This window comes from Typopeltis vanoorti, chromosome 26, assembly GCF_054136105.1.
Source record: "Typopeltis vanoorti isolate ZY-2024b chromosome 26, IOZ_Tvanoo_1.0, whole genome shotgun sequence".
Taxonomy (NCBI): domain Eukaryota; kingdom Metazoa; phylum Arthropoda; class Arachnida; order Uropygi; family Thelyphonidae; genus Typopeltis; species Typopeltis vanoorti.
In genome coordinates this window covers 31,033,658-31,058,135 of record NC_143574.1, presented here as the reverse complement: position 1 = coordinate 31,058,135, position 24,478 = coordinate 31,033,658, and the positions used below count along the sequence as shown (strand labels likewise).

Genomic DNA, 24,478 nt, shown 5'->3' with positions numbered 1-24,478 from the left:
GATGTAGTATATGGGAAAAACAATCAAGGAAAAGGTAAGGGACTATGATGTACCACAAATGCTCTGTACTTGGACCACAACCATTTACTTTGTACATCAGATATAGGAAATGATTTAAAGAGAAATATCCAATCCAGTTGTCAACTAGGTAGAGCAAGAGTTAACAAAGATGATACAGAGATCCTGTAGGATGATTTTAAGTAGATTGACAGTATGGATAAAGGATAATGGCTAATAGCTTAATGTGGCAAAGCAAAAGATCATGTACTTTCGGATAAAGAGAGAACATAAGCGGTGTATTTCATAATTTATAAGACAAGGTATTTGGATGATTGTAGACAGGAAGTTGAAGTTTAGAAAGCATACTGCAAAAGTGGCCAAAACAGCTCATCAGATAACGTGAAAGTTGAAGAATGCACTGACAAACAGGAATAGGGAGGTTATTATTCCTCTTTGTAAGACCACATCTTATCCACAGACCTTCAGTTTCTCTTCACAAAAAGCATTTTGTAGAATGCTTTTTATAAGGATAAACTGAAAGTCTGTGGTTAGAAACATTAGCTGATAAGTAAAAAACAGGGAACAGATAGAAACCTATATTAAGGAATTGACACAGAAAAACTTTTCAAAACTTCTCGCCCTTCCTGCATTGCAGGAAGGCAGAGAAGGGGGTCACCACTGAAAACTGTAAGAGTGTTGTTAGTAAGAGTGTCAGGACTAGATTACTTTTGGAGGGTGGTGAATGGATGAAATGAGTTGACAGAGGCAGTTGAGTACTCTGTCAGTAAATGAATGTATTCAAGGAGAGGTACAATAGGCATTGTGTGAATATTGGTTAGTAAGGACTTTCCATAATGAACGTTTGATGCCCATGAACATAATATAAGCTCTGTATAGGTTTATAAATAAAATAAAGTTATATTTATTTTATTTATAAATAAATTGACACCAACAATTTCTTATGGAGGAAGATTAATAAAAATATAAATAAATTTATTCATAAAACATCCACTTATAAATTCAATTCTGCGTGAAAAAAAATAATAATAAAATTCTACAAGGTACATTTGTAAAATTACGTATCTGATTTATTTTAAAAAAAATCTGAACTGTATAACAATACAAATTCCATTTCTAATTTTATTTTCAACTAAAAAGAACTTGGAATTTATAATTTATTTATAATTACTGACAGAAACAAATTTGCATTAACTGTTTCTGATCAGCCAACAAACAGTGTGGGTTGAGTTACTACAGAACAGGTTTCTGATATGACAAAGTGCCCTCTCTCCCTCCCTTGATTGACAGAAAAAAAAAAACAAAGCTACTAACAATCCTTGAATGAATGTCTCCAAAAACTGGCTTTATCATATTTGCAATTCAAATTTCACTATGCTCTTTAAATGCAATATACAAACAAAAAAGACTAAAGGACAAGAAGATAAATGAATTATTTTTTAATAGACCTATTATGATTTTGATAACCACTGGATAATACGTAAGCATTAAAAATAGAATCTCAATTACTTACTCATATCACTATACCTACTGGCAAGGCATAAACAAGCCACTGAATGAATTTCATTAAACCAAGGTCATGTGTAAATATATGCAGGACTCTAAGAATCATACACAAAACAATATTCTACTTGAATTTAAAATAATAGAATACTAATTCAAAAACTTATACTACTGTAATGTTTATTTTAAAAAATTTTATATTAAAACCATTATATTAAAAAATTATAGTCAGCATGAAAGTCATTAAATATGTGAGGGTACAAAAACAGTGAATCCGTTAAATCAGAAGACTACAGAATGCTGCAAATCTACTGATGATGAAAGAAAACTGACTCACTGCTGAAAAGAAAAAGCTACGTCTAGAAAAAAAAGCAGTATTTGTAAACTATAATCATGCACTTATGCATGATTATAATTTCTGACTACTGCAATTTTGTACTGATCTCAGTAATACAATTATTTTTCATTTTTCTTGACATTTATTTATTGGATTAAGACCAAAGCAGCTGAGACTCTAAAATCATTGTAATTATGCTCATTGTAGTTGTTTTGTGTATATATGAAGGTCACAAAGTTGATTTCCACCATCTGTGCCTAATACATATAAGAAAAATATGAACTCACATTTGGCACCATTACGTTATAGGTTTTGTTTCCTCTCGTGTGGGGATGAAAAGGTCACCTTTATCAACCAGCCACTCGATGACAGGTTAGCAATGTTAAGTACACAAATTTATAAATAAATTCTTCATCTTCAGCCATTTTCTGTCTATTGCTAGACAAAGGCCTCCCCAAAGTCTTCCATTCTGTCCTATCTTGAGCTTTTCTATGCCAGTGAGTGCAGCCATCTCTTTAATCTCATTCAAATGACAAACAAGAAATGATTGAAATGACAACAGACAGATTGTATTTCTGTCTGTTGTAACACTCAAAAAAAATGTACGAAGTTAATATCTGAATGGTATCCTACAGATGGAAAGAGTTATAAGAAGATTAAAGAGATGCTAGGAGGATGAGATTAAAAAGATGAGATTGCAGCCATCTCTTTAATCTTCCTTATAACTCTTTTCATCTGTGGGATACCATTCAGATATTAACTTCGCACGTTTTTCAGTGTTCCTCCTTGAAATACAATCTGTCTGTTGTCATTTGAATCTTTTAATGGCTGTTATGTTTCTCACCCTACTCTGAACTCTGACTAAAGTATTTCAATGATTGAAGTGATTAGAATGATGATACCAAGCAATGATTCTTCCATTTTCTTCTAAGTAAGCCTCAACTTGGTCAATTTTTTAGTCAAGGCATATTTCACTTCTATATATCATGACTGGAGGTATACAACTGTCAAATATTTTTCTTTTAAGGCAGATTATGTCATTTCCTTTGAGTGCTTCATGGTGTTTTCCTAAAGGTGCTCCAACCAAGTTGAATTCTATGTGTAATTTCTTCTTTACAACCTACCTCTACTGTGATCTTTTGTCTTAAGTAAACATAGGTCACTATATAAATTTCTTAGTTTATTTCTTGTTTTTGTTTGTTTATGTTATTTATTTATTTTTTTTTGTCTTATTTTGGTTCTGTCTTTGTTTATTTTAATCTTTTCGTTCTAGTTTTTTTGTTGAAGCATTTGCAGAATTTCCTAAAAGAACAAATGTCATCAGTAAATCCTAGGGGATTTAGTTCTTTCTCATTTACTGTAATTCCACTATTTTTCCAATACAGATTATTTTTAAAAATTTCTTCTAGAAAATACTTTCAGCATAAAAATACTTATATTTTGTCTCAGAAACAAATAAATAGCCTTTACAAACTTTTCAGAAGTAACAAAAATCATATCTAACCTGAGTATGTTATATGCCTAATTCAAAATTAAGGATAAGCACAAGATCTCTTTTCATTTCATAATCACTTTAATGTGCAAGTTTTATATCATCCTGAATAAGCAATATCAAGGAAAAGAAAAGCCTAATCTCAGCTCACTATTATGAATATCAGGCTTTTAACTTGGGTGACAACAGTTTGCTCAAAGAGACTTGATTTAAATCAATCATTATAATAAAAAGTCTTGGGAAAAAGTAATTTAGTTCTTTTTCATATGTTTACTTTATAAAGTTAAAGTAAACATAGGATAAAATAATTGAAAATTACTTATCCAAACCAAACTATGCACTATATCAAATATAAATACAGTAATAGTAAAACATTTTAAATAACAGCTTCACACTCAAAACAGAATTTGTTACTTCTATATATTTCACTCAATATGTCATAAGCTTCATTTAGGGAGAAGGTACAATTGGCTACAACATTTAAATTATGAGCACAGCAACAACATTTAAATTATGAATGAGTCATACAGCATGGATATAATATCGCATCTTTCAGTCGTAGCTGTACAAGTAGAAGGAAACCCCCTATTAGAGTTCAGCGAACTAAGTAGAGATGTATAATTAATTTTTTAAAAATTATAATTACTAGTAACCACTTCCCAAAACTTAGAAATAGGCATATAGTCTGTCTGGATAAGATTAGGATGGTGGCATAGGGCTCCACATGATTCACAAAAATAGACAATCAAATTTGAACTTACTGCAGTGTAGCATTTTGTTTGGTTCCAGTGAACTCTGTTTGGTGTCGATGGCATAAGAAGCAAGGACTGAACCTTTTGATTTCTGAAATCTTGATGTTCTTGGATTCTAATTGTAGCAGAACAGCCAGTCCAAAGTAGCAAAGATGACAATTACAGGATATTTGATAAACACCAGACAAGGATAGAGGTGATAGGCAGTAAGAAAGATAACTTCTGGACCAGTTAAAAGGTGGTATACAGATTATATCTACAAAGAGTCCTTGCTTTTTTTTCAGATATTCCTTTAAGATAAGGCATGCAGATATTTTTTAACATCAGATTGCAATCTGAGAAAGATGATAATTAGCAATTATTTTCTGTATAGAGGTTTTGCTGTCTCCATTAAGTAATAGAGTGTTATGTCATTTGTTTACGTCTATATTTTACCTTTGACTACCTCTAAATAGCCCTCCTTCTAATCTACTGTTGTGCCCTTAAAATATTAATTCAGATTTTATCTCCTCTTCGGATAGTGGCAAAATTTTTATTATGCTGCGCCAGCCAACATCCTATAACAGAAGAGACTCTTGTTCAGGGAAACAATTCTAAATTTAAAAAGGGATATGCGCAGTAATTAATCTTACACTAGCGCTGTGCAGATTCAGTTAGCAGTCGTGACTCGAATCTTACTTAAGCAATTATATCTAAATTCCTCCCGCCAAAAGGTTCTATTTTATAAGTGGTGGTTCGAATTCGTAATCAGGCATAAACTCAGGTATAAGGTACAAAACATGTTTATTGGAAAAACATAAAACATTTACAGTTAAGAAAATTGAAATACGCAATGGATCAAAATTCACTCTAAGTTAAGGTTCATACTAAATCACAATGAATCTGAGTATGCTAAATCCTTCAATTACGAAAGGATAAGATAAAGTGTAAGCATAATACTACTAGGATATAATTCCTTTCACAAGCTATTCACGGAACACGCATTGAACATTTTCATTAATACTCTATCAATAACTATCTTAATTCTAAATTTCATTAAGCAAGCCTAGCCATTCTCAATCAAAATACTGCTTATCAACAATTCTTATTTGTTCCACAGGGTCTTAATTAATTCAATCAAATTCTCACTTAAAAGTTCTCTACTAGTGTCCTTTAATTTACAGTATACACAAATTTCTTATTCTTCTAAGCGATTTTTAACATAGAATGAAAATCTTTACATTATCGGATCCTTTCAGATTTCATGCCGCCATCTCATGTAGATCTGGATTATCTTACTGTATATTCATCGGCCGTCTTTTCGCCTGGCGATGCACTACGCTTTTCTTTTAATCGTTTCCGACTGTGGTGTGCTGTCTACTGCTCCAAGGAAACTTTCTCCAATGGGACATTCTGCTAAGGCTCGATTCCGCATAGGCCGTCACATCGCAATCAGCTCCGCTTGTAAATCTTCAAGCATTCTCAAGAAAAGAACCTACCGTCCATCATCACTGTAGTCAATCCTCCGCTCTCTCATGAATCCCACGACAATCTTCCTAAAACTCGAATCCAGGAACCGAAGAAGAAAAAGCCCCCTAAAATGATGCGCTTCGTCTTTTATTCACCCTTTTTGGGCGCCCTCTATTCGATGTGGTTTTCACCCACGAACTCCACTGTTCATGCCCCATGGGTGATCCTACACTCTCCTTAATCTGTTAGGTTACATTATCCAGGTAGCCATTCTGACGTCATTTTCTACATAGGTATAGCCTCCATCGCTATGCTCGACTCGTACAGATTATACACGATTATTCCGGATTACTACTTATAATTTTTCTCAGAATTTCGTAATGTACTAGACAGCTTAATGGGAATTGCAAACAACTTAACAATTCGCTTACACAATTCTTACTATTTTGACACAAAATTCTCTGCTTCTCATTTCAGTTATGCAGGAATAACTCTCACTATATGGCACACATGGACTACACATTATTACATAACATAAAATAATACTTCATAATTATTAGCTGATGTGCAGATATCTCCTTAATTAGTAGTATTTATCATGTTAAATCCTGAATAAAGAATTTACTTGTAAAGCTCTCCATTCAGGATCTAACAAGAGCAAGTTTGATTTTATTTAATTCTTCTAATAGAAAATACTCAAAAGAATAAATTGTGCATGCTCAGTGCACAAGGTTTTTGATGATACCTATTTTTTGTGAAGGATGAAGAGGTGTGGATATATCTGCCTGTAAAGGATGGCTTCCTGCAAACAAAAAATTAAATATTACCAGCAGAGTTAGATGCATTAAAGTATTCAAAAAAAAAAAAAAGAGACTGTTATTAGATTCATGTTCAATGAAAATTACTTATTCAATGTGTACTTAATGCAAGTGTATAAATGGTTAATTTTATTGTCAAGATTACAAAGATATCATCCACAAAATGTAGACAAATACTAGGTCAAGGAGAAATGGTGTTATAAATCCAATAATCTAAATGCTCCATAAAATAATTGGCTAAAACAGGTGATATGGACTATCCACTACAATACCCTTGATTTGTTGAAACAATTTATTAAGCCAAGTAAAATTAAAAATTTAAAAATTTTTAATTTTTTAAAGCCAGATCTGCACTTGAGAAAGGCCAGGAAGGTCTCAAATATAGTCTTCACAGAAAAAGTAAAGATCTTCTTCAAGATTTTGAGATGGTTTCCTTATTATATAGTTTCATTGTTTACAATATACCACTTCAAGAAACTCTACAGCATTTACAGGTAGATTGGAATGCCTTGCCGAGAGTGTGGTGTCTACAAGGAGTTTGAGTGTGTTTAAGACACAGTATGATGAGCTGTGCATATGTGTGTGAAGGGACCTCCCAGATGAGTCATTGACTCCATGAGATCTTGGGGTAATAATAATAATTTCCCTAACGACATATTGAGCAAAATATATAGGAGTAATAAATTACATTTATTTTCTCTTACATCTGTGAAGCAATTATTTAAAACATTATGCTATGTCTAAACATGCATATCTCTATTAAACTTCTAATAAATACAGTCAGTCAAGTGATATTCCAGTTCATATTACAAACAGGTCTTGTAATGCCAAGTCAGCGACTGATAGTATGTAATACATTGTAATTTTCAAAATATATATCAAGTTTATCATTTGTTACTACTTTTAATTTATCTAAATCACAATACTTCTTTACTACAAATCAGATTTCAACAGATTCTGAAATTAATTTAAAAAATAAGCAAAAGGAAACAGACTTTGTAAGAAACCTATAAAACTTACTTTTCTTGCCAAGATATACAGTTTTTCCATCCTCAATTCCTGCTGACCTCAAAGTGAGATGTGGCTTTAAAACTTGATTATTAGCATTATAAATTGCCCAACCAGGATTGTAAGTGATATCTTTGTATGAACAAAAGGCACTGATTAATGTTTGCACAGATGCATTTGAACAGGTATCTACATGAACAATTCCACCAGCAGATCCAGGTAACCAGCTTTGTACCTGGACCTGCATATTGGTGATTTGCTCATAAGAGTCCCTAGAAGAATAGCAAAAATGAAAATGTTAGTATATACCCATTCAGAAGTATAAATGTCACTCATAAAAATTAATTTAAGATCAGCTAGCTATATACCATCAAGAAAGACAAATCTTAATGTCATAATTAACATGCACGAGGATGTCTGTATCAGTGGTGCACTAAGGATTTAATCTTGGAGGGGGGGGTCGAGCACTCAAAATTTAGTCTTGTAAGGGGGAACACTCAAGATTTCATTTGGGGGGGGGGGGTTTGAGTAGAATTTGAGACACACTACACATTGCATATGAGCTATGACTGAGCATCTGCAATGATCGCCAATACATGATACCTGTGATCTCTTCTGGCACGGCTCGGGCAAATGAAGTAGCACCCGAGCACTATAGGGTATTCCCATCTTATGTGACTACTAATTCATAAGTAGCATAGAAATAGAAGACACAACACAACATAAATTTTAAAAAAAAAAAAATTAATTTTAATTAGGAAAAGATTTTTGGATTTTCTAGTGTTTTTTCCTTTTTCTTTTGAGTGGGCCAGGGCCCCTTGGCCCCCTCCCTGGGTGCACCAACGATCTGTATAATGTATATATAAGGATGCTTGTAAGAATGTATAAGTAAAGCACTATATATGAAAGAAGAATCTGAAAGTTGTAAAACTGGCTCGTGCAGACCACAGAGGCGAGTATACAAAAAACATGAGGGTAACTCATGTTTTTTTGTATACTCGCCTCTGTGATCTGCATAGGAGAGGGGGAAGTCTACTGCTAATGATATTAGATGATTTGAGTCCACTTAGGATAGAAAACTATGATTGCAATATTAGATGGAAATTTGTAATGATTTTCCACATAAGAATGAGTTTGTGCCTATCTGGTGAGAGGTGGAGTCTAACAAAATCAAATACGTGGTAAGGTATTGCTACAGAACTGGTGGATCAGCTGCTAGTGTCAAAGAAATGCACTGTCCAATAAATCTAATGGTTACAAAATGATTAATCAGCATGGATGACTTTAATTATCCAAACATTATCTAAATTTATTGAGTTCTTTCAACACAACTTTCTTAAGCAACATGTGACAAAAAGAACAAGGTCAAAGAATATTAGACCTGATTATACTGTCAGAGTAGGTGACTGTTCTGCCTCCAGTGTTGGAAACAGAAATCATGCTGTACTGACCTGGGAAGAAGCTAAGTGTATCATATTCTATTCAGAGAAGGTTACATGCTAAACCACAAAGCAGGAAATGATGACTAACTGAGGCAAATGCTAGGTTTGATATCTCATGATAATGGCTGCTAGATGGGAAGGATATTGGCAGTGCATGGGAAGTACTAAAAAATACATCAATGATGCAATATCAGAAATTCAAAGAAACCAGGTGGAAGTGAAATGGATGTGCAATCTTATTAAGCAAGAGATTCTTAAGAAAAAATAAAAAAGATATCGAAAAATATCGAGTGCATAAGGATTATGTCATTTATGAAAATTATAAGACAGAGACCAGAAGAATTACAACTAATATATGCAAAGAACTAGATTTGCAAGTTAAAAACAACCCAAAAAGAATTCTCTCATTAAATTGCAAGTAAAAGAAACAAGATGTAAAAGAATAACTCTCCTGAATGTGGATGGTGTGCTGGTAGCAGATGCAGAAATGATTGTACAAATAACGAATGCCCATTTTGCTAAGAGCTATCAACCTGGCATATTGGATAGATTATACTTGCCAATAAATTATCTTCTTCTTCTTTCACTCTGCCTTATCCCATGTTAAACGGGGTTGGTGCACCAATCTTTAACCTTCCTCTTCCAAGTTCTCCGGTCCAGAGCATCCTTCGGACTCCATCCTTTCTCCCTAAGATCCTCTGTCATCTTATCCCTCCACCTGAGCTTGGGCCTGCCTCTTTCCCTCCAACTCCATATACTCCACTTGTTTACCAACATACTCCTCACCCTTCCTCTCAACATGTCCAAACCACCTCAGCCTACTTTCTTGTATCTTCTTGCCAATTGGCCCCACCTTAACCGTCCCTCTGATGTAGTCATTCCTTATCCTGTCCTTCTTTGTCACACCACTCATCCATCTCAACATCAGCATCTCCGCTACCTCCATCTTCCTCTCCTGTGCCTTGGTTATAGGCCACGTCTCCGCACCATGGAGCATCGCCGGCCTCACCACCATCTTATAGAGCTTTCCTTTTCTCTTACAACTCACTCTCTTGTCGCACAGGACCCCACTCATCTTCCTCCAATTCATCCAACCGCATGTTATTCGGTGCTGTATTTCCTCATCCAGGTCACCATTCCTCTCGACAACCGACCCAAGGTACTTGAATTTCTTCCCTGAAATTAGCCTTTCACCCTGGAGTCATATGACGATATCCTCTTCACTTCCCGTTGACATATATTCAGTCTTCACCCGGTTAATTCTCATGCCGCTTTCCCCCAATGCCTTTCTCCACTCTTCCAGGGTATTTTCAAGCTTCTCTCGGGATGATTCGCATAGAACAATGTCATCGGCAAACAGCATGCTCCATGGTGCCTCCTTCTTGACATCCTCCACTAGTACATCCATGACCAGGTCAAAGCGGCAGGGGCTCAGAGCTGACCCTTGGTGTAGCCCTATGACAATAGGGAACCCTTCTGTCATGCCGACACTAGACCTGACCTGAGTTTCTGTTCCCTCATACACCTCCTTCACCAACCTCACGTACTTCTCCGACACCCCCTTCTTCCTCATACACCTCCATACCTCCTGCCTGGCCACTCTGTCGTGTGCCTTTTCCAGGTCTATAAACACCATGTGCAGATCCACTTGCATCTCTCTATATTTCTCCATCAATCGCCTTAGTGCAAATATTGCATCCGTTGTCCCTCTTCCTGGCATAAATCCAAACTGCTCCTCACCAATTTGTTTCCTGCCGTAACCTTGCTTCAATTACTCTTTCCCATATTTTTAATGTGTGTGACATCAGCTTGATTCCTCTATAGTTGCCACAGTCTTGAACATCTCCTCTTCCTTTGTAGATTGGGACGAGAATACTTTTCCTCTATTCCTCTGGTATCTTTTCCTGTTGGGCTATTTTACACATCAGATCCCATAACATATCCATGCCCTCACTGCCCAAACTTTTCCACACTTCCCCAGGTATCTGGTCTGCTCCCACAGCCTTTCCATTCTTCATTTTTCTCAGTACCCATACCACTTCCTCTCTACTTATGTCTTGCACCGGTCTCTCATTTACCTCTCCATCCTTGCACCTCTCTCTTGGATTCTCCTCATTTAGTAGTTTTCAGAAATATTCTTTTCATCTTCCTCTGATTTTGTCCTCGTCTTGTAATACTACTCCTGAGGCAACCTTTATCTGCTTGACTGATGTTATGTCTTTCGAGGCCTTATCTCTGGCTTTCGCTATTCTCAACAACTGAGCTTCGCCACCGTTTCTCTCCAGTTCTTCATAAACCTCATCAACTGCCCTCGTTTTCGCCCTTGCCACAGCTCTCTTGTCAATAAATTATATTGTTGTTTAAACCTTTACCAAAATATTCACATGTAAGCAAACAATGCTTGCATGTGAATTATCTTCACAACTATGCTACTTGTATACAGAGGCTGTTAAGTTCACATCAATTGCCTTAGTGTCCCATAATGCACACTTCCTTTCAGAGGTATATGTTACTATGCATTATGGGAAAAGTCACCACCAGAGTGGATTCAACCTTTATTGAGGTCTCATTAGTAGTAGCCAGACCATAAAGATAAAGGTTTAATTAATGTATAAATCATATATTATCCATATATAAGTAGCAAAAAAGTTGGGATTACATTTATCTAGGATTAATTCATCCATCATTCTTTGGCTCACATAATTAATCTATGAAAATTATTCTGAAGAGCCACTAAATCAGCTCACTCTTTATTTTTTTGTCCAACTTTGTATCATCTGCAAACATGAATATCTCTTGCAAACCACTCACAATATTAGCAAGTTAAGCCGATGTATAATATAAGACATAACCAGTGGCCAATTCTCCATGCTTGCTATGCTTTCTGTGCAAGCTCATTAATTGAGAAAGAAGTAATATTTATTTGTTAATAAATGCATTCCTTAGACAGAAGATATCTTAAGCTTGCACTGCAATAATTGAGCTTTGTGTTGTGTATCGAAGGCCGATGCTTGCTCGTCTAGTCAAAGCTACCTTGGCTTGCTCGGTTGTAGGAGCTTCCAGATCCTCGCTGCAGCACTGTGATTTCATGCGCATGCATGGTCATTTCACACTGTTGTTTAAACACAGGCCATACGCAGTCAATGTAGCTCTAGCCAGTGAGCTTCAGCCAGCCTTTACAAGTGTGCGTGTTGCTTGGGAAAATTAAGTTACAACCAACTTTTTATGACGATGTTATTGACCAGTTCATAAAGAACTGTAGGGTAGAATTTGCATTAAAGTAGCTAAATTGAAAAAGATAGAATATTATTTGTAAAATAAATGTTGTATTTGTATGATTAAATGTACATAAATTTCTAAATATACAGTTTTAAATGGTCAGTAATTCATTATTCCGCTAATCAGACTTCAATCACACCTCTCACTCCCTGAATGATAACAAGAGCAAGTGTGAATTTAAAGACCAGCATTCGCCCCTGGATATAACATCATCATCACATGAACTGTAAGAAACTCATCAGATGTCAGCTCTTGTTTCACAAAGTTGGTCATACTACACCTTAAAATCACTAACCATCAGCATACTCATCATCTTCTCATGCAACTGTATTGCATGAGAGGATGAGTATGTTGATGATTAAAAAAAAATTCCAACTCCCTTGTGTAACTTCCAGAATTGGTCTTGTCCTTTGGAAAATCTACCTAAACATGCCGTTCTTTGTAACTATTAAACTCTGCAGCTTACATTTCCTCCATTTATTTGCATAAAATACTATCCTCACTTCTGCACATATATCACCAGCCTCCATAGCTCAGCAGGTTTTGCCAAAGTCCTCCAGTTGAAAAATCTGAGTTCAAATTCCATGTAAAACTTTTACCAGGGCTTTTCAACAAAAGGTGAGTGAGCTAATCTCATACAGAGGCAGAAGAGCTTTCATTTCACAAATAAGCAAAACAATAAGAAGAACACATACCATTTACACACAAAATTATATATTTAAGATAAAATTATGGTCACAAAAGTCAATTTGGGTATGTCATAGGACTTAAGGGTCTGTAAGTATTGAAAATTAATTTCAATTAACCAACAATGCAATTCCATCAACTGAGCACAAATCTCTTCCCTCTTTGAGTTCCTAAATTTAAAACCTACAGGAATCCTCCTGAAGAATCAGTACATTACTTTATTTGCATAATTTATATTTATATTTATTTATATTTATATTTATGCATATTTATATAATTTATTGCATATTCCCTTACAATCCTTTCACAATATCAATAACATAAAATTAACAGTAAGGGCCCACACAGCGGTACTGAGCGTTACAGAAATCATACCTAAACGTGGCAAATTATCAAATGCTTTTGCAATAACAGAAAAATCACAGTATGTGCATTTCCTTCATCAACTATTCTTATAACGGCATTGTAAAATGCGACCTGGTTACTAAAACAAAGTCGCCCTTTAACAAATCCATGTAAGCTTCTGAACTCTAAAGGCATCTGGCCTATGTTCGCACACTTGTAACACATTTTAAGCCAAATATTAAATTAGTATTATCTTAGGCATACCTGGATTTAGAATTAAGATAATTATCACTGATGATAACGATGAACACTCCTATAGAACAAATATTAGTCTTGCAACTTAATAACAGTTTGAATGAGAACAAATGGAAATAAGAAATAGAAGGAAATTAAAAAATCCAAATAAATTTTGACATATGATGGTACATAAACTACTTTTCATCATATTTTATATAGAACACGCTAATTCGCATACCTGTTTATCATGATTCAGCTCTGCACATTAACACAGTTCCACTTAAACGTACTGACCAAGTCTCAAGAGATAATGACACGTGCTTCCCTGCCCTCCCATTCTAGTCATCCAACACAAACACACATTCTGCTAGTGTGTACACCCGCTTTCAGTTTTCTCTTCTTTTTTTAAAAAAATTGTTAGAGTATAGTGACAGAAACAGCCTGTAGTGTAGTATACCGCCATCTAGTAACTTAAAATAATACTACAATTTGAGAGAAAATAAGAAATACTGCAGACATTCTGTAGAGATTTGTCGTTAAGTCTGATAGCCAGTGGTTAAAAAAAACTGCTTTTTAATCCCATTTAAGACAGGAAGAAGTTTACAAACGTAAGGTTTCTTAGAAGAACCTTTGTAAGGTTCTTCTAAGAAACCATATTTTAATATTTTAAAAATTTCCTTAGAAATGAATATCGATCAATTTATTATTATTATTATTATTATTATTATTATTATTATTATTATTATTATTATTATTATTATTATACTATGAACAAGAAACACGCACCCAAAATACCATACAAACTCAATGAAACAGAATATATTCGGTCAGGCTTCCAGTTCAGCGACGCATCAATACATTCCAAGTTTGTGTGTGTGTGCGCGCGCGAATTTCTCAATCGACGGGTGCAGAGGAAATCAAGCTTATTAAACACAGATTTGATTTCATAGCTTCCCAACACAGCAAAGAAACCAATAAATTCAGAACACACGCAATTTACAGACAAAAAGAACTAGCTGTGGTGGTGGAGGTGGGCGGTAGATGGCGTTGATGGAGATGATTCGTAGTAAAGGTTCGGTTTAGTGGTTGCGACAGTTGTAGGTGTCCTCCCGCGATGAGTCTTCGGACTCCTTCGAGGTTTCAGGAATAATAATAATAAATAATAACTGGTGTCATCCTCAGATAAGCTAACAAGTAAGCTTCGAGGATGAAAGCTGAGAAATAACATCTCATCCAAGATAAAAATATAAATAAATAAAATAAGATAAAAAATATGTATTATATGTAATCAGATGTATATAATGTTATATTATATGTAATGAAAAGTATGTAATGTATGTATCATATGTTATAAATTATCATAATTATTATTGAGAAAAAAAATTATTATTATTATTATTAATTATCAGAATACATGTATGTATCATATGTAAACAAATGTATGTAATGTATATATCATATGTAATAAATTATTATTATTAATTTTAAAAAAAATTATACACATATCGTATAACACGACCTACAACAACTCTCTACATCCCTACACCCTTCAACAACTTATATGGTTCTTTGGTGAGATCACATCAGATACCCACACTACTCAACAACCTACCAAGTAATTTAAAACACATCGATAACTACAGAACATTAAAACACGAACTCTGGAACAAATCACCAGCATCCAATGCCTACATCCCACCCATAAACAGTAAACACAGCATAAATAGTGAAGGCTAATCCCACTCTCTTCATAAAAGCTAACCAAAGCTTCGAAGTAGGTGGGATTAATCCGCCTCATTCATCTACACGTAATCCTCATAATCAAAGACAACAAATTACGTAACAAAACAGTCATTACGGTGTATAATAATAATAATAATAATAATAATAATAATAATAATAATACAGATATTTAAAAAAAATTATATGAATTTGTATCCAAAGAAAAAAAAATATTGAAAAGAAATAATGTGCTTTAAACTGCGTGCAGTATAATGTACAGCGAATCAAGTGTAATACGCATTAATTGTAAATACTCTGTACGATGAAAATAGAGAAATTGTTATTTTATACATAATGCGTAAAACGCAAAAAATGTCTGCTTCCATTAATAAGAATACAAAACAGAATAATTAGAGCCATAACTACTACCGACCTCGCACACACCAATGATCTGTATATCGTTCATATTTCAGAAACTATACCTATGGTTGTCTATTATACGTAAAAATGAACGGTGACAGTTTCTTGGTATATAATATAGACTATAGATTGCGCTGCGGTCGAAACACGCTGGAATTACCTAAGACTAACAAAGAAATTTTTCATAAATCTTTCGAGTACATTGCGACGAGTAGCTATAATAAACTTCCGAATAAAATTAAATCCACAACCTCAGAATATGTATTCAGAAAAAGATTGAGAAACTACCTTATGGGATTAAACAATGTTAACAATTACTTTAAACGTATAGTAAAAGAGATCATTAGAACTCATATATCATAACCAATTAAGGTATTGATTTACAAATTGGTTCATTCAATTAGGAATTAAAATATCAACATGTGCATTATTATAACTGGTAAGCCAACAGAATATGATAGTAATACTTAAATTTTATTTTGTAATATTGTACTGTGCATTGAATTGTATTGTGAAATATTTATAATTATACAAGTTGAATAGTATAATATGTATAATTTGTATACGTGATGCCAATAAACTGTTAAACTTTAAATTTATATGCGACTTTATCATATTATTATTATTATCCATTATTAAAAAATTCCGTGCAATCTTCATTGTCAATATTAGAAGAACACGTAAATATAGATGCAAAAAAGTATTATTATCAAAATTTTAATTGAAATGCAATGTAGAAAATTAATCACATATGCAACACTACGTGCTGAATTTTGTAAAAATTACAAGCTGGAATGTCACTAAAAACAATTGTTGTAATTGTGTAAATATTTATAATAATATTTAATATAATATTTAATAATATAATAATATATGTAAATAATAATAATTATATTATTATTTATTTATTATTTATTATTTATTATTATATTAATTAATTTATTATTATATTAATAATATAATAATAAATGTAAATAATAATAATAATAATAATAATAATAATAATAATAATAAAGTTTCGGGGGAAAGAAGAAAAAAAAAAACATGGTAAATGAATCCAGGTATATGCCTGAGTCGCCACCGTCGCCAAATTCTTTAAACTCCAGTGGGACTGGATAATTAATGTTTCTTTCAGACAACACCAAATGATCTAGTATCACGCTGTCATCTGTATTTTTCACCAAAATCGCTCTTCTGCATATTCAAGTGTTTATTCAAGACTTGGCTTGCAATTTGAAATTACAAGTTTACAAAATTATTTCAATAAATATTACCTACAAGGCCTTCGAAAATAAACGAACTAATGAAATTATCGTACAGGATGCCCCACAGATTGACAGTTAAGCAATATCCCATAGATACTTCGAGAATCAATGTCCATTGACGATAAACAATTCGCATTGAGAAATTTACAAATTGCCAGCAGTTACATAATCCCCGGATTCGAGGTGATGAATACGCTGCATGTTGTGGATAAAGCCTTCTTCGTATAATGATCTACATGCTATGGTGAAAAGCTTTTACTACTTAAAATAGTTATTGCGCTGTTTTCTCGTTCAGTGACCACTGTTCGAAATACATGTTCAAGTGGAATATAAACGATATAAAATGTTCCGTTCTCTGGTAATTTCTAGAAAACGCTTTAAACATACTTCGACTTGGAATGCCTCGATTAGCGATATCATATATAATATAACTTCGCTAATCATAGCAGACAACAATACATAATTTCCATCCATCACCAGGATAGAAATTAAAACGGCTTCGATTTGTTATAAGTTCCGAAACTTCTCGTGTGTAGGCAGTGGCGCACTAGGGGGAAGGGGTCCTGTCTCTCCCTCCCCCCCCAAAAAAAAAAGAAAAAGGGAAAAAACATTAGAAAATTTTCCAAAAATCTTTTCCTAATTAAAATTCATTTTTTTATTTAGGTTGTGTCGTGTCTTCTATTTCTATACTACTTATCAATTAGCGGGCACATAAGATGGGAATACCCTATAGCTCTCGGAAATCACGGCCTCAGGCGAACGAAGTAGTGCTCAGGAGGACCAAGTGGTACTTCGTTTGCCCGAGCTGGGCCAGAGGAGATCACGGGTTTCATGTATTGGTGATCACTGCAGATGCTCAGTCATAGGTCGTATGCAATGCGTAGGGTGTATTCTCAAATCGTCAACTCAACTCGGCCCTACCCAAGATTAAATCCTGAGTGCACCACTGTGTGTAGGAGTGATTAAATAAATAAAAGAAAATAATCAACGCTTTGAGATAGCTGATTGGCTTGGAGAAATCATTCTATGCCAGACAATGATATATTTTACGGTTACGGACAACGAGATGACAGTAGTTGTCTGCCATACTTTCCTACCCTATTGCCAACTAAAATCACTGATACATGTTGTCTGTTAATGATTGGCTAAAAGACAGCTGGCTGTCCACTTGTCTTCAAAAAGTTAGTTGCAGCTCAATGGCGTCGCTTACTTCCTTTGATGAATAAAAGGCATTAGGGGATTTATTTTATTTATTTCAAAACGGCGCGTTTGAAATGAAAATGATATAATATTCCATTTTAGGTTCGATCCTTATAAAACGAAATATTAATTTCAAGTGAAAAAATAATAAATGAAGAATGAAATGCAAAATATTTCAGAGAGCATACAAAAAAGCAAATATATGCGCGCGCGCGCGCACACACACACACACACACACATATGTAGTATGTTAAAACAAAAAGTCTCCATTGCTCAGTCAGCAGCAATGATACCTTTGTCACCAGAATTCGAATCCAGTTCTAACTTTTATAAGAATTCGAATGAAGGTTGTATATCTGGTCTCATTTGCATGTGATTCTCAGAAACTCAGTTTTTTTTTCAATTTTTTCATTCCCAAAACAACCAAATTGACCTTTGAATATAAGCCTTGACAGTCACTGTAGACTGAATTACCATATTATAGAAAAATAGGTGTATATGTAGCACAGTGACTTGGTTTTGAAAGATCATTGAACCAAACGTATTAAAGAGAAGATAGAATAAAATGCTAAAATTAACAGAGACTAACATATTACAAAGAATATGGATTAAAATGCTGAAATTAGTACTGGAAAGCACTAGATTAGAGAAAAGTGAGTCCCACAAATCTCACAAGGTGTAGTCCTCTAGTTCTGATCACCGTTTTGCCATTCTAGGCATATAATCAGTTTATGATGACATAAGCGAGGGATTTTGGCACGCTCCTGAAACAACACCAACTCATACTCTATTTTTTGATGCACTGATATGGCTAACGCCCAAATATAGTTTTCCCAAAATGTGATCTAATGGATTAAGATCACTTTTAATACCATAGAATTATATTTAATCAATAAGTCATACTTTGTATCAAAGATGTTGGTATAGTTCGCGGATATATACAAATGAATCATTATTACAATTATAATGGCAATACAGTTGTTTGCAGATAATGCAAAATTAGGTATAGTAAGAGACGATGTTGACATCTTACAGGATGATTTAAATAAACTGGCAGTATGAGCAAGGTGAATGGATGTCAATTTAATGTGGCTAAATGCAAGTTATGCATTTGGAGTAAAACGATTACCAGCTATGTAACATATGGATGGAACTAGGAAATTGATGATACTAGAGATTTGGGGAGAGGAGGTTCAGAGGACACATTTCAAAGTGCCTAAAACAGTGCAGAGGATTACTTAGTTATTGAAGAAAACCCTGCCAAGCAGAGATAAGTCGGTTATTATTCTTGTTTATAAGGCTTTGATAAGGCCTCATCTGGATTCTTCCGCTTGGATCTGGTTGCATGGTTCGTGAAGATGAGGAAGTGGTGGAACGGATTCGGAGTTGAGTCATCAAGATGGTGGCAGATCGTGGGATTTTGCATATATGCATATGAAAAGAGACTGAAGATTTATGGGTTGAAAGGTTGGTTACTAGATGGATAAGAGAAGAGGGATATAAGTTTCTTAAGAGAGTTTATAGGATTAATGTGGAGAAAATATTTCAGTACATGAATAATGTGGAAAAAAAACTAGGGGATCATTGATGGAAACGAAATAAAAATGTGGTTCGTAAGGGCGTGAGGACTAATATTTTTGCTTGGAGTTCTGAATAAGTGGAATGGATTGCCAGAGTTAGCTGTGAATGCTTTGTCGGTGAATGGGTTCGAAGTAAAATATGACAGATCATTGTACAGGTATTGATGGGGGCTGTTGATGTAGTGGACCGCCTGTGATCAGTCTACTGACTCCATGGAAGTACTCAGATGTAATAATAATAATAATATAATTGTACATATACAATATTAAGTAAATGTGTTTAAAGAAAGTGAAGAAAAAAAAATTGTTCGCACGACTGTATACTACAAACGGTACGCTAATAAAAAATAAATAAAAAAACTTTAAAATATCATAACAGGACTTTATTCGTTTTATTGTGATAATCGAATATGCACAAGAAAAACGGAGGGATTCCGTTAAAAATAAAAGATATAATCACCCTACAGTTGCATGTTAAAATTTCTGTGACTTGAGACAGACAAAGAATGGCGAGGCGATGACGACTATCTATTTAAGTTAGGACATGGGATTATTATAATTTTATTTTCTATTTTATAAAAATAAAATAAAATAATAATCAGCTGACGCCTTTTTGTTCAGGTATAGGGAGTATGCGAGGCCGTTTTTTTAGCCCTATATAACTCTTTGGAGACTGAGTGGAGAGTTCAATCTCCACTGGTAGCCAATCATAGATAGCTAACCCCAGGCTATCACTAATTAATCGGCACTCAGTGAAGAAGGCGAATAGTAAGTGCCGCCATCTGGTAGTCCCTAATCCTAACACAATATATTTAATGTCTGAAAATAGTGTGGGTTCGACGGCCGATTTTCTTCACGTTTAATTTTTTTTTTAAATTTTTACCATAATTTTGATATTTTATCCAAACACGTATACACTGTACTTACAGTGTGTACGTGTAGAGTGTTCGCTAACTTTGTAAAAATGGTGAAATTCTTCACACCAAGGGTGCCGCAACATATCGACTCTCTACTTGCTAATGTTAAACTTTGCAAATCACATTCCTTCATAAAGCAATAAGAATAACGTCATACAATTTTAATAACGTCATCGTCGTTGCAGACTGAACTACGTGTGCAATGTGTTCGATGTGCAATTCTTTACCGATGGTACAAAGGTAGCCAGGGATGCTACAGGTATACAGCATTTAGGGAATGGTTTGAATAGGCTGGAAATTTGGGCAAACGGAAATTGCTATCAGTTAGTAATGTTAGTAAGTGTAAAGTTATGCACTTTAGCGTGATGACAAATCAAACAGTATATTATATTTGCCGATTATGCTAAAAGAAACTGATGAGGTTATGGATCTTGGCGTAATGGTGGATAAGAATTTGAAATTCAAGAGTCACATAGCAAAAATTCTAAATACGACTCAAAGGATAATTGTGACGTTGAATTGAACCTTGACATGATAAGGAAGTCCTTCTGTCTCTTCATAAGGCCTTGATAAGACTACTGTGCACAGATTTCGTTTCCTGGGTTTCAAGGGGATAAAGAAGCTGTGGAAAGGGTGCAAAGAAAAGTTACAAAGATTCGGGATTGTGGAATTTAGCTTACGAGGACAGATTGTGAGTATATGGACTAAAAATCATAGTGCTTTTACCCATTCGTATCATTAATTCTTCGTTCTCATCCTCTTTTTTTTTATTCATGTGCCTACCGCTCACAAGTCGTTTCTTAGCCCTTCTCTAATCGAAGATTGTCTCGGTAGATCTTAAGATAAAACACGAATATCTTGATACAACCTAAAAGTAATATCGAAATTTTCGTATATTGACATGTTTTTTTTTTGGTTTGTTTGTTTTTTGTTTTCAAGTTTGTACCTACCATACTTTTTAGTTGCTTTCTTTAACATTTGTACATTTGTCTCCTCACTCCTTACTCTTTCAGACCATTTTCATCTTCATTCGTTCTAAGTTAATCTTGTTCTAACTTTAAATCCTTTACACGTTAAAATAAGTTTTCTAACAGCATGTTTCAGAGAAATTTTATACACCTCAATACAGTTAAGGCGTTCCTTTAGCCCCTATCACATTTACACTTTTCATCCTTTTAGGTATCCTTTAATGAATAGAGGTAGAGATTTTGTGAAAGTTTGTGCAGGACTATTTTGTTAGATTTTCCCAAGATTTTCCTCATGCCTCGTAGCACCTTCAGTATAAGATGGTGCATTATCCTATAGAAAGAGACATTGGTGTTTGTTCCATAACTCTGCTAGGTTGTAGGAAACTTTGCATTATCGTGAAGAGCTGCATCTATATAGTTATGACTTTGCGCCCTCTCTAAATGCTCCGATGTATAAGAAGACCTAAAAAGACGTATAAGAAGACCTAAACGTCCGTTTAGGTCTTCTTATACGTCTTTCTCCATTCGGTAGATCAGGGTTTCCCAAACTGTGTTCCGCGAGAAGTTCTCCTGGAATTTGTCATTTTAGTTTTCTAAGCATTTTTCATGAATAAATATTTTATAGTAGAAATATTCTGAGGAGAGTAATATTCGTGAATATGTCGAAAAGCTCAGACCCAGAACGCCTAATAACATCTGTGTATCGTTAATTTTCGTACATCGAAACCTTTCAACATTTGGAAAAGGGAATCCCGCTGTTTATGACCGGTCATAAAAATTGCCTGCAAACTGATTATAACAATGGGCTGCGTATTCTCTGTTCTCAAAACTGAAGGAAATGACATCTATGTAGCAAATGCTGGTGACCAAGCGGCATATTTTTAAACATGGAAATATTCATGAATTATCGTTAATTTTCACACATCGAAATCTTTCAACAATCGGGAAAGAGAATACTGTACTTCTGTTTATGAGCGATCATAAAAATTGCATGCAAGCCGATTACAACAATGGGTGGCGTATCCTCTGTTCTCAAAACTGACAGAAATAACGTTTGTGTTGCAAATGTTAGTGACCAATCAGCAAGGAAGTATAAAGAAAATTTTTCCACTGAAATTGAAGATCAAGGTGGTCTGTATCCGGTTCTAATATCTATTAATACTGAATACTTTCTTCGCCAGTTCGTATTGCAGCGTGTAAGTGCTTGTTCTGAAACCAGAGTGCCGTCATATTTTTAAAAGTAATAGAAATACAGATTTAAATTCTAATATGAATAAGAGACAAGGCACTTTGTTCAATTTTGGTATTAAGAAATCTCTTATTGAAGGTGTTTGTGACGCAACAGATAGTGACTCATCCACCACCAGTCAACAAAGCGATCTCCAGGATGTACAAAAGGAAGGGAAAACTACCAGCACACAAGAGAAAAAGTCTGCATTCACTCGTAAATACTTATAATAATATTATAAATTTTTGGTAATCAGAATGGGACATGTCAATGAAAATCAGCACAAATTTATTTAATGATGTTTATGTTTAATTGATCTTTAATTAAATTATTAATTAATAATCAACTATTTATTAATAATAATAAATCAGCTAAATTAACAATTAATTATTAATTAATACGTTACAAAATAACCAAGGTGTTCCGTGAAAATTTCAGGATTTGTGAAGTGTTCCGTCGAAGAAAAAGTTTGGGAAACATTGCGTTAGATCATGTCCAAACGATCTAAGTTTTATCTTTTTACCTAATAAGTTAAAAATTCAAGTGGTTTTCTTTTTTTTTTTTCTTTTTTTTTTTTTTTTAGTGAGAACAGCTCTACTTAACTGAACTACAGAACTACACAGGCACCATACAGTAAAACCAAATAAAAACAAAATGCAAATATAGACAAAATACAAAACAATAATGAGATAAAGGAGACAAAATGAACCTCCTCAGCTCAGTTGGTATAGGTGAGCCCTTTGATTGGAAAGATGCGGGTTGAAATCCCGTTCTATGACATCAGGAACCATTATCAGCTGTTTTCGGTGAAGGATTTTCTCCCGGAAACTCCGGTTTTCCATCCCTCAAAACAGCCGAACTGGCCCCGTGAACACACAAATCTATAAGCATAGTTCTTTTGGGATGTAGCAGAGGAATGGCAAGCCAGTTACATTAATTGCTTTAAGATTCCTAATTAGGGGACTCGACCCATCTTGGACGGACGAGAATTGGATGGATGAATTTATTTAGAATATTTGGAACTAAGAGACGAACTAAGATATATATATATATATATATATATATATATATATATATATTATTTAATTTTTTTCAGTATAATTGTTTGTATTATGTACACATACAGTACATATATCTATGTAGTAAATTTTCGCTAGACAATGAATATGGCTTATTTATTTATTATTTTTTTGGGGGGGGGGGGATTACAGCACGTTTCTGTCATTGAATTTTATTTCTTATCGTTTATATATATAACTTGATTTTTTTTTTTTTTTTTTTTTCATTGACAGCTCGCATGCATATCTGAATTTATAAATTTTCTGAATATTGATACCTATTATGGATAGTGGTACCGGCAGGTGGCATTTTGCAGTTGCCTCTAATATCAACGAACATAATATTACACAATGGAATATCAAGAAGCAAACAAACAAAAAGTATGCGAATTCAAATATGAAGAAAAAAAATAACACAAGCAGACAAATAATAGGAAACATGAAATAATAAAAGGTTACTCATCTCTTCTGTAATAGAAGCCACAGTCTTCGCTCGTCCAGAGGACAAATACGTCACACAACGGCGTCGTTTACAGGAGATATTTTGCAAAAGATTTCACACAAGTGAATGTACAATTGAAAGCGATTCATTTGCCATCCGAGCTAATAACGAAATCACCTAAATACCTGCCTAACTAATCATCTACATGTTTGTGGTAAGATTACCGTATTTTCAGGCCAATCTGAATTGCTTCTGTTATACTATATCTCAACCCAATTAAATCTTGTATTGCCACTTTATTGATATAACGT

At 34.2% G+C, this 24,478-nt stretch overlaps 1 protein-coding gene across 4 annotated transcripts in view; it reads right to left on the bottom strand.

The window, feature by feature from the left end:
* Window positions 1-24,478, bottom strand: part of LOC150092458 (ectonucleoside triphosphate diphosphohydrolase 1-like) — a 181,197-nt gene that overhangs the window by 136,605 nt on the left and 20,114 nt on the right. For 2 of the 4 annotated variants that reach the window (XM_090414937.1, XM_090414936.1), the window contains exons 2-3: window positions 7,390-7,649; window positions 6,297-6,353 (exon numbers count right to left, since the gene is read on the bottom strand). In XM_090414937.1, coding sequence (XP_090271063.1) covers window positions 6,297-6,353; window positions 7,390-7,624 — 292 coding nt within the window. In that variant the 5' untranslated portion in view covers window positions 7,625-7,649. Of the gene's footprint in view, window positions 1-6,296; window positions 6,354-7,389; window positions 7,650-13,605; window positions 13,725-24,478 lie in introns of those variants that run through there. The other 2 variants (XM_090414935.1, XM_090414938.1) reach the window with 2 other exon arrangements.